This window comes from Pelecanus crispus, chromosome 7 (genome assembly GCF_030463565.1).
Source record: "Pelecanus crispus isolate bPelCri1 chromosome 7, bPelCri1.pri, whole genome shotgun sequence".
In the NCBI taxonomy this organism is placed as follows: domain Eukaryota; kingdom Metazoa; phylum Chordata; class Aves; order Pelecaniformes; family Pelecanidae; genus Pelecanus; species Pelecanus crispus.
This window is the reverse complement of record NC_134649.1, coordinates 22,487,180-22,498,272: the sequence shown is the minus strand read 5'-3', so window position 1 is coordinate 22,498,272 and position 11,093 is coordinate 22,487,180. Positions and strand designations below refer to the sequence as shown.

At 60.1% G+C, this 11,093-nt stretch overlaps 1 protein-coding gene across 1 annotated transcript; it reads right to left on the bottom strand.

The window, feature by feature from the left end:
- Window positions 1-10,908, bottom strand: PTPN9 (protein tyrosine phosphatase non-receptor type 9). The gene is made up of 13 exons (XM_075714045.1): window positions 10,876-10,908; window positions 6,062-6,205; window positions 5,503-5,592; window positions 5,263-5,387; window positions 4,383-4,488; window positions 3,615-3,725; window positions 2,565-2,893; window positions 2,076-2,169; window positions 1,900-1,969; window positions 1,246-1,324; window positions 850-1,000; window positions 535-742; window positions 1-227 (listed from the first exon to the last, which is right to left on the bottom strand). Exons 1-13 carry the CDS (start codon window positions 10,906-10,908, stop codon window positions 1-3), a joined length of 1,767 nt encoding a protein of 588 aa, XP_075570160.1.
- Between the last annotated feature and the right edge of the window lie 185 nt (window positions 10,909-11,093).

The window sequence follows — 11,093 nt, the reverse complement described above, 5'->3', positions numbered from 1 at the left end:
TCAGTGTCCTGGTGAGCTCTTCTCCTGGCCGGCACGGCTGTGGTTGGCGAGCAGCAGGCCCTCGCGCTGGGCGTGCTCGAGGATGGCGGTGTAACAGAAGTAATACTGCTCGGGGGTCTGGATGCTGAAGGCGCGCTGGGTCCGCATGCGCAGCACCGTCTGGTAGATGTTCAGCGTGCCCACGTCCTGCAGCTGGGACAGGCAGATGTCCAACGCGCAGAAGGTACCTGGGGACAATGATGGGGATGGCGTCAGCCACCAAAGAGCCTCACTGCCCCTTGTGAGAACCGGAGTGGGGCAGCAGTGGTCCTCAGCCCCCCACCAACCTCCCGCACAAGACCACGGGCATCGGCAGAAGCGTGGCAGAGTCTTCTCCCAGATCTGATAGCTGCAGAAAGTCCTGGGGACAATCATCCCTGGTCAACCGGCTTGCAGATGCACCATGGGTCCAAGGGATGGAAATGCCCCAGGGGGAGGCTGGACTTGCCCCACGACCACAAGACCCCTGCCTCAGCAGCAGGGTTACCCCGTTACCTGTCCTGCCGATGCCGGCGCTGCAGTGCACCACAACCGGGGGTCCCCCAGGGTGACCCTTGAAGCGAGGTCCCAGAGCGCTGACTGCCACCCTCTGCTGCTGCTTCACGGCCCCCAAGAAGTCGATGAGAGTGGCCGCGGAGGAGGGGACGCCGTAATCTGGCCAGCTCAGGTACTGGAAATGGGAGACCAGCCGCCGCTCCCTGGTCTGGGGGAAAGCAGTGGGGTTAGACCCTCTCCCCTCCTCTGCCCCTGGCCACAGAGGACCCCCAGTGCCCCTGTGCCATCCCCTGCCAGGCAAATGCAGCCACACACCTCAGAGCTGTGGATCTCCAGGATGGTTTTCTTGTAATGGTTGAGGTTCTCCACGCCCAGGTTGGTGATGGTCAGGGCCCCGAAGCACACCTGGAAATCCTTCTCCAGGGGCCAGTACTGGCCGCACTTTCTCCTGCCTCCCTCCTCCAGCCTGGGAGCAGGAGAAGAACAAGCTGGTGATGTTCTCCTTGCCCTGCTAGGGACATGCCCCATGCCACCCGGCCTTGGTCCCTTGGGGACCCTGCAGGGACCAAATGGTCCATCCCTGATGTGGTGTCCCCACCCCGCAGGGCTCTGGCTGGCACCATGGCTGCAGGGTTGCTGCAGAGAGCACAGCGCTGCTCATCCAACATTTTGCAAAGAAAAACAGGGCTGTGCCCTGCCCAGGGCACTCACCGGGTCGTCATCACGATCACCAGGACGTTTTGCTCCCACACCATGCGCCAGAAGTCACCATAGGTGTTTTCCAGAGGCCCTGCGGGGACAGCCTGCACATCAGCCCAAAACCTGATGGGTTTGGGCAAGGCCCTTCACCCAGCAGCCTCTGCCAGCCCCCCTTGCCCTCCCCAGAGGACCACAGCCCCTTCCTGTGGGGACCGACCCCAGTGCAGATCCACCAGTCCTGCCTGGAGCTGCCACCGATTGCCCCCGCCCCCAGCACCGAATCCCTATGGCTCAGCACCGATTCCCCATCTTTGCTCCCTGCTTCTCCCTCCCCAGGGAGACAGGGCAAAGCCGGGGCAGGAGGAGGGGGCTGCCATCGCCACTGATAGCAGGGGTCTGGTCTGCCCAGGACCTAACTTGTGGGAGGTGGCTGAAGGATGATGGACCCACTTACCCTCTTCCAGGAGCACCTCTGGTCCCTCCTAGCTGGAGACCAGGAGGGGAGTAAATACACCCAGAGAGGAGGGGGACTTGCTGGACAGTGCCCTCCTCCCAGGCTATCCCCCCGTGCAGACAGTGCCTGATACTGGGCAGGGAGGTGAAGCCCGTGTGCATCAGGAGCAAAATAACCCCCTTGGTGGCTCCCACAGGAGCTTGGGGCTGTACCCTGAGTCCCGATGTAAGCATTCCTCTGCTTGTAGCCATCCATGAAGCTCGCATTGATGTAGTCGGTCAGCTGGAGGGAGAAAAGCACGCACAGCATGAGCCCTGCAGAGCCCCGTGGCCAGGACGGCTGCAGCAGCTCCAGGTGGGACTCAAGCTTCCATCCCAGGCTGGCTCACCTCCGGGCGGCTGTACGGCTTCGCCAGCTTGACACGGGTTTGGTCCAGGCAGGGCACGTCCCCGTACCGGTTCTTCTCCTGGTTGTAAGGTGCCCTGGGAGGCAGGGGAGAGGGAAGCAGGGATGTTTTCCAAGCTGGAAGGGAAAGCCAGCATCCCTCCCTCTGCACAAGCCTCAGGCACCCATAGCCTGGGCTCTGCTGCCATCACCTGGCCAAAGCCTCGGAAAGCAAAGTCCCGGCCAGGTCCTCGTCCCTGCTGTCCCCCGAGTGGCTCCCGCCGACCCTCGGGGGCTGCCAGAGCCGCAAAGGGGGCTCACAGCATCACTGCGCTGGGGGTCTCCATTACTAACCCAAAGCACGGCAACCCAAAGAGGTGGCGGGGCTGCCACTGAGCGGCAGCAGTGTGTGCGTGGGGGGGACCCAGCTGCTTTTGAGCAAGAGAGGCGACCCCCACACTGGCCCACACCCGTCTCTTTCCCCCCAACTCACAAAGAGCAGACAAAGGTGCCGGCTGGGCTCCTACGCCGAATGTCTTCATACTCTTCATAGATGCCCCGTTTCTGCTTGTGGCTGACGTGATCCAGCAGCTCCTGGAGGGTGACGGACTTGGGCCCAGGGACGTGGACAGAGCCGTTATCTTTGGGGGTCACCAGCGGTACCAGGATGAGCTCATCCAGGGGGTCGGGGTGCCCGTTCTGCTGGGGCAGGAACCGGCAGTTCCAGCTCAGGGGGTCCAGTTTGAGGGACCCTCCAAGGTACTCAGGGAGGCACTCCCGGGGCAGGTGCTCCTTCAGCTCTGACATCTTCACCATCTGCACCTGTGGGAGGAAGAGGAGGAGCAGGGGTGACTCCCAGAAGGATGGAGAGGGTTCACTGGGGATGGGAACAGGGATGCCAATGGTCTGGCACGGTCCCAACGGAGCCCAGAGATTTCCCCCAACAGCATCAGGGTCTTCCCCCTTTCTCCCCTGCCCCGGGAGGGACACCAGCGGTGGGGCAGGCTCCCTCATGTACCTGGGGTGGGAGCCCACACTGACACCCAGCTCTGAATTTGCAAGCGGCTCTGAGCTCCTCCCAAAATCACATGGGCAGAGTCCAGCCCAGGGAGACATTGGGCTGGAAACTGGCTCTATCAGCGGCACCGCTGATACTGAGGATACTGTTTTAGGTATTTTTAGCTTTGACAGATAGGGCCCGAGCACAGGTATTTAAGTTTCCCTTTTCTCCTGTGTGCTCAGCAGGTTTCCTTTCCTTTTAATCATTTACCATTGCCTCCATTGCTGCTGCTGGCAGCCTCACCACAGAGGAAGAAATTGCAGGCGATTTCAAAAGGGGTTCAAGATATTTGCTGAAAATACTGAAACAGCTTGGCCCCTATGAAACCGGCTGAGAAAACCTCCGTTTCCCACAGATTTGGGCTCAGCAGCTTCCATCGGACAGGGCTGAGGGGCACAGGCTGCTTGCACCACCCCGTCCCAAAGGGAAAACAGCCTCAGCCCTCCCCACCGATGGTCCCATGCCGGCGGGGCCCACGCTCACCCGCTCCCGCAGCTTCTCCTTCAGCAGCAGGCTGATGATGGAGTAGGGCACGCGAAACCACATGGGTGCTCCCACGATGAAAACCTTCTTGAGCCGAGCTGGGAAGGCACCCTGCGGGCAGGAGGGAGTCAGATCCACGCTGCCGGGGAGGAACCTGCCCCTCTCCGTGCTCTGCTGGGGGCGGGGACACGTCCCGGCAGAGGTGACGACCAGCAAAGGGACGCCGAGGTTGCAATGCCGCATCTGAAGCGTGCCTCACACACAGCCCATGGCCCATGGCCACGCTTATTTTTATCCTCCAATATGGAAACAAATTATTTCCTTGGAATTAGGTAGGCAGAGGGTTTGGCTCTGCGGGGGAGAGGTGAAGCCTGGGAGCTGGGATTTGGGCAGAGAACACACCCCGGCCAATATTTACTGTTATTTCTTTTTTCCGGAGAAGGGAGGAGGCACAAAATGCCAGCACGATTAAAAAATAATTTGCATCTGTTTTCCCAAAAGCACTGCCAGCAGCTGCGAGAGAAATCCGGCGCAGGGACAGCTGATCCCCTCCCACCCGCGGGACACCACAGTCCCGGCCGGGTCCGGCCTGGCAGGCTCCCAACACCTTCCTGAGGTCCTACGGGGCTGGAGCTGGTGCTCCTCAGCCAAGACGTGGCCAGTGTGGTCTGGCACGAGAATTTATGCCAAAACCACAGGACTTCACGTAGTCGGTGAGCAAGTGGCCTGCGTGACATCCCCAGACACCGGGTCACCCCTGGCCATTACCTTCAGCAGGTTGAGGATCTTCTTGCTGAGGTCCAGCTCAAAGTTGGTGTACTGTGAGCCCGCCATGTCATAGATGAACACTAGCCCGTTCCTCTGGGTTTCAAAGCTGAGGGAGGGGAAAGAGCAACATCAACCCTGCAACATCCAACTGCTCGGCTCCTGCTTAAAAGATCTGCCCCACGCTAACCTCATCTTCAGCTTGCTGACCCCAAAAAATCCCCTCTGTGCTTCCGGAAGGATTCACGAACCCAAGGCTTGCTTCTGCATTTCCCAGCTACTCCACCACCTCTTCCTATAACTCTTATTTACGCCTGGCTCATGTCTTCAGCCTGTCTCAGCTGCACCACCCATGATGGGTAAGTTCAGAAATGGAAAGAGCCCAGCAGGATGAATGGGACGTCTCGGCTTTATATTTTTGGCAGGGCTCATGTTACATCTTGCCAGCAGCAGGGCTGCCTCCTCCCCGGCCAAAGCCTGCGGGAATCGGGGACTTTGCTAAACTGAAACCTGGACATGGGCAGGGAAGGGTTGCAAAGAGCCTGGTTCAGGGCCCGGGGGATTTTGTTCCCCTGCCGAATGCCTCCATGGGGATGACTGGCTTGAGTTCAAACCAGAGGAAGAGAATTTCAAGCCGCAAGGAGCTGAGACCCCCTTCTCCTCCTAACTAGAGATGGGACACCTGGAGGCACGCAGACAGACTCAGCCACAATTTCATCTTCAGGAATTCACGTTCACAGGGGAGAAGGCATATCTTTTCCCTGCGAAGCCTTTCAGAGGAATTTCACCAAAACCTCAGCAAGCAACAGCATCTCCCCTCACCCCTGGGAGGGAAGGGGCTCCCTGGGGACCCGCTGCCGTAAGACACAGTACCCCGGCTCACCTCTCCACTGCTCGGTCCAGCAGGTAGAAGAGTGCCTGGAGCACCACGTGCTGCACACTCTTGCTGGGGTGGTGCAGCTTGGCCGTGAAGAGGGCGATGGAGGCTCCTGAGGGGTCCCGCACGCTCTGGCGAGGAAACAAGGTCAGGCTCCCATAGCATCCAAGGATGCCCGTGGGGAGCAGAGCCAGGACGGGCCACCTGGCTGGGGTAACTCAGGGGGGACACAACACCCCCACCTACCAGAATGGTGAACTTGCCGCTGAGCAGCTCTGAGCGCAGCGGCTCCTCATGCGGCTTCAGCTTCACAATGCCCTCTTTCAGCCGCGTCTCCTGCGGGCAGGGAGCTGGTGTGACAGCCAGCCCGGGCACCCCAGCCCTCCACCCACCATCAGGTCCCCGTGGGGCACCCAGCCCTCCGAGGGAAGCCCCAGCAGGGAAACCTCTGCTTCACAGCCCCATTTTCCAGCATGGGGAGGAGCAGCTTTGCAAAACCAGCATGGGAAGGGTATATATGCATGTATATCCTTTATATATGGGGAGATGCTCTGCAGGCATCACACGCCAGCTGGGAGGGCACCCTGCGAGCACGCATGCTGCTCTCTGTGGAGGGGAGGAGATTGGGGTCGGCGAGATCTCCATGGTGACTCGCCTTGGCTGAAAAAGGATTTTCCAGTTGGATAAAACCCATAAGGAAGGGTGGGAAAAGAAAAAAAGCAAGGGGAGGGTCTTCCTTGGGACCAGAGATCTTTTACAGAACAGGAAACCCTCGGCCAGGGGGGACCTGGCCCTGCTTGCTTACCCGGTAGGAGTGAAAGAGCTCGATGGCCCGCAGGACATCGAACTTGCGGGCCATGAGGAACTTGACAGCCACGTTCCAGGAGAGCGGGGACACATTGTACTGGCCCGTCCACTTGTTGATCTCCTCCAGGAACTGCTTGGTTGCCTGTGGGAGAGACAAGGAGCCTGCAGTGAGATGGGGTGGGAGGAGGAGGAGGAGGAGGAGGAGCACCCAAGGAGCATCCCTGGTCACTGTGGGACCTACACGGTTCTCGGTGAGCAGGCAGGGGCTGAGCACGGTGCGGCAAACCCAGCAGCAACTCGGGATGAAGCAGGGAGCTCTACTGGTCCTGGGAAAGGGAGTAAGGGCAGTGGGGATGGAGATAGAGGAAACACCAGTGCAGGAAGGGAAGTAAGCGGTAGGAGTGCTGACATTGGAAAAACGGCCTTGGGGCTGGGGGAGAGTCGTGGAAGGGAGAGGGGGAGCGACAGGAGGATTTTACAGGCAGCAAACTCCCGTTCAGACACAGCAGCTGGGGCGCTGCAGGAACCCATCAGCTGGCAGCAGCCTCCACCGCAGAGCAGCAAACCCCAACATGTGAACACTGGTAACGAGCAAGACTGGCATCAAGGGCCAACACTTTGACATGCTACAGGACACGGACCAGCACACCCAGTAAGGCCAGTTTCACATGGCCAAAGACCACCAGATGAGAACAGTTCAGTCCAGGGGGGTCTCAGGACACTCCCACTGCTCCCCACAGCCCATGGTCCCATAACACACCAGGGACATCCCGCACAAGCACGCTCCCCTCCCGAAGCACTGGCACTGCAGGAACCCAAAACAATGACAAACCGAGAAACTTTTCCAACCCTAGTGCTGACAGAGCAGAGTCGCAAAACCCAACCTGCAACCTCCCAGCAGGCTTAAAGCCCTGAAGGCGAGCAAAATAACCCCAAAACGTATTATTTGTACAGGCTGTGTTTGCAAAGTGGGCTGGGAGTTTCTGAACGCCTGTGCTAATGGAAGCAGCTTTGCTTTCTGCTGCGTATTGACCCCCTGTCCCATACAGGACCCTGAGGGAGACACGGCAGCACAGCCCAGCCTCCCACCACGTACCGCTCAAAGGATGCGGGCAGGATGGAGGGAGTCCCTGAAATGCCCCGCTCCCACCTGGGCACATCCCAAAACAGAGGAGTTTCCATCCTCACAAGAGTGCAGGATGATGATGACAGCGCGGCTCCTGAGCAGGGAGGGTAGGAAGGCAGCAGTGTTGGATGTCATGGAGTAACTGGGAGCTATTCAGCCAGAAAAGCGCATCAGCATTAATGACTTCCGACGGGAGGAAGCGAAAGGATGGGGTTTATCAGCGGCGCAAGGTTTGGCGGGGGCAGCGAGCCCCTCTAGTGGGACAAGCTGAGGGAGCCCGGCTCGTCCGAGGGGTCTCTCCACAGCCTGCCTGGCATCGCAGCAGGCATTTTTGGAAGGGCTACTGGCTCGCCTGGCTACCGGAAGCCACTAAGGGCCAGCCCAGACCCCCAGCACATCGCAGCCAGAAGCTCCCTAACTCGGAACTGGAGTCCTGCAGAGCGGCCAAGCGAACACCAGCCAGGAGGGAACTTGTGGAATTGAGCTGGCTCTGCCACCTACAGCGCCGGGAGGAATGTGAAAGCAGATTTCGATAGCCCAGCTCCAAGCCCTTGCAAAAATCCCCTTTAAGCATCGCGAGCCCTCCCGGCACGGTGGTGTGCCATGGTTTAACGGATGCGCCTTGGCAGCCGGATCGGCCCCATCTCTGCAATTGCTGGAGGCAAGGGACTGGAGGGGAGTGGGCAAAGGGGGGAGCAAAGGAGACAGGGCATTATACACCCCCCTGCCTCGCATTCCCACCTCCCAGCCAGCAGCCGGTGGGAGCTTCTCCTGGGAGCTGTACTTATGGGATGCCTTTATCCCCACGGCTTCATCTCCAACAGCCTCCACTTTGCCAAAACAAAAGCAACTCTTTCATGGCCCAAATATCTAACAATTTCTCCTCTATTGAAGAGGGATAGGAAAATAAACGGGGCAATACAGAAATCATCTTCACCCTTAACATAACACACACATCCACATGTATGTATATAGAAATATATCCTATCCATAAGCTAAGATGGGGAACCTCACCAGCAGTACTCCCTGCTTTGCCAGGGAGTCTCCTGGGGCCTTCAGCCGCCCTGGGGCTGGGCTGGGGATGCAAACCCAAAATAACAGCAGAGCCGATCATTCCCCAGCATGTGCAGGATGGCACGAAAACAGGGGCAAGCGCCAGGCACGCACCCACCACTCTCAGACGGAGACCAGAGCCGATGCTGTGACTTGAGATGGGAAAGATGCCCCGAGGTGATGGGAAGGATGCCCCGAGGGGCACGGTGGCAGCAAGGAGAGGATGCAACGTGTGGTTCAGGTCTCCTTCCTCAACATCTAACCCACCACACCTTCACGCAAACCTGTTTCCAGCACCCATCACGAGGGACGCTGGGGTTTTTTTTGCAAGGCGGAAGACCCACAAGAACAAGCGCTGGTTTTGCAGGACGGCTCAGCCATGAATTCCAGCTGTCTCCTGCTTTCTTCGGGAGCAAAATGAAATCCCGAACTCACCAGCGCTGACATTCAACAACAGGCGAGCCAGGAGTTACTGAGCTGAGCGTTAATACCAGCCATAGCTCTACCCCCTCCTTGGATGCTCCACCGGGTCTCATCATCATTTCTGGCCCTGGTCCTATACGGATTTATACAGGTGTTGAGCCGAGCGTGGCAGGGAACACTCCATGTGCTGAAAACGCAGCCTGTGACCCAGAGCTGCAGCAAGAAGCCCTGTTTCTGCAAGCCACAGCAGCGCTGTGAGCAAAATGGTCTGCGGCCGGCTGTTTGGAACAATGCTGGTCTTTGGAGCACTGGCGTCATCGAAGTCCCCGCTTCACTGTGCCAGGGCAGGGTGGTGACAAAGCCACCGCTGCAGGAACATGGGGGGTCTTCAAACCTTCCTCCCCTGGGCTGTGCAGGCAGCAAATCCACCCTCCTTCTTCAGCTCGGAGGGGGGAAATAAGTCCTGGGAAAATTGCAGCTGGGCTGGAAACCCCCGAGGAAAATCAGTTTGGCTCCTCTGGTCCCTCTGGAATAGGCTGGGGAGGGAACTGTGGAGATCCTATGGAGCAGGACATGTCCCAGGGTTGGCAGGGAGAGGAGAGGGTTGAATTCCCGCCATGACTTGCTGTTGGTAATGGGGGAGAGCGGAGAGAGCAGAGGAAATCCCGATGGTCCCAAGGAGGATGAAGGGGTGGCAGGAAGGGGATGTCCCAGCCCCAACCTGGACCTACCCATGAAAAGAGAGAAACTTCCACTATTTTGGCTTCCAAGCCATCGAGGGCAGCACTGAGGGCAGCCTTCCCCCACCCCAGTCTGACGATCCAAACCTGGAGCCATTATTGCAAATATCCCTTCATCTTCTCCATCCAATATTCCCACACCAACCAAACATCTCAGATCCCTCTCCTGGGAGGCCGGCTGGGGGAGCCCAGCTACAGCTCTCGCTGCAAACCAAGCCTCCCTGCCAGAGCAGGGTCTTCTAAAACCCCATTTGCTAGAAGCTTTGCCCCCTTCGCAATGCAGGGGAAACACAAATCACAGGCACCCATGGGGACACAGGGCATGAACACCCCCCAGTCCTTGAGATTTTGTTACCCTGGAGATAGCAGAACCACTCCCAGGAGCGGTGCTGATAAGAGGGAGGTGTGGTGGAGGAGAAAGCCTGGGAGCGCTGCATTTCCCGAGCACCAGCACAGGCTGCAGGATGGACTCTTCCAGGTCCGGGTGAGCACCCCCTGTGGGGCATGGGGGTTTTGGGAACCTGAGGTCTCCATACCAACCCTCCTAAAACCCTCCTGTAGAAACGAAGGATGTTTTAAAAAAGAAAACTGACCACCTGGTGCCTTTTACCTTCGCATTGCAGTCCCCGAGGCCAGAAAGGTGGTGGATGCAACGCCGCGCCCTCGGCCAGCCCGAGCATCACTGCAGGGCAGAGGGGAGCCCGGCTTCGAGGCAGCCTCTAGCAGCATGCCTGACCCCAGCTCCCAGGCTCCGCTTCCCTGTCCAGCGGGAAGCCTGGCGGACGTGGCTCAGGGTGCAGATGCAGAGCCGGGTGGGTATCCCCGGGGATGAGGATGAAGGAAGAGAGAGCCGGAGGTTGCTCTCACCATCCAATGCGCCCCAGGCTGGGTTATCGGCCCCGCTCCCCGAGCCGAGCAACATCCTCCCGCGGTGACGCAAGGCTGGCGGAGGAAGCCGGGACGTCACGGGAGGCCTGGGGCGTGGGAAGCGCGTGCACACGCATCCCCACGCCAGCCTGCCCACGGGGGGGAGGCCTGCGAGGAGAGGCCTCCGGCGCTCGGGGGGACACGCCAGTTTGGGGGAGCATGACCCCTAACCCCACGCTGCAGCAGCCCTGCTTGCCCAGGCACCCAGGGCGCAGGCCCTGCAAAGGCCTTTGGGGTGCGTGCTGTGCGGCCAGCTCTGTGGATATTGGGGGGCTGTGTGGGTGGGGGGCTTTGCGGATGGGGGGCTGTGCAGATGGGGGGCTACACAGATTTGGGGGGGGGGGGGGGGGGCAGCTTTGCAGATCGGGCTTCCCTTGGGGAGAACCGCCCCGCTGGGAAAAAACAGCGCTGCAACCGGGGGCAGCCAAAAAACGAGGCGGGGGGGGGGGGGGGCAGCGCACGGGGTCCTGCCCTGCCCAGCGCAGCCCCGCCGGGGAGCGGCGCAGCCCGGCCGCGGGGAAGGGGAGCCCGGCGGGGACCTACCTGCTCCTCCTCGGCGCTGAGCTCCGCGGCCATGCTGCGCGGCGCGGCCCCGCTGCCCCCGGCGGGCCGTGCCGTGCCGGGCCGGGCCGGGCTAGGCGGCGGGCGCCCCGCCGGAGCCCATCCCCGGGGAGCGGCGGCGCTGCGGGCACCGGCCCCTCCCGGCCGCCGCAGGCTCGGCGAGGGCGGCTCCGCCCCGGGGTCCCCGCCGAAAGTGCCGA

Coding starts and splice junctions, on each gene's coding strand:
- PTPN9 (XM_075714045.1), bottom strand. CDS start 10,908: ATGGCCGCGGAGCTCAGCGCCGAGGAGGAGCAG. Junction 2,894..3,614: donor AGGAGAAGCTGCGGGAGCGG/GTGAGCGTGGGC, acceptor TTCCTCCCACAG/GTGCAGATGGTGAAGATGTC. Junction 2,170..2,564: donor GGCACCTTTGTCTGCTCTTT/GTGAGTTGGGGG, acceptor CCTGCCTCCCAG/GGCACCTTACAACCAGGAGA.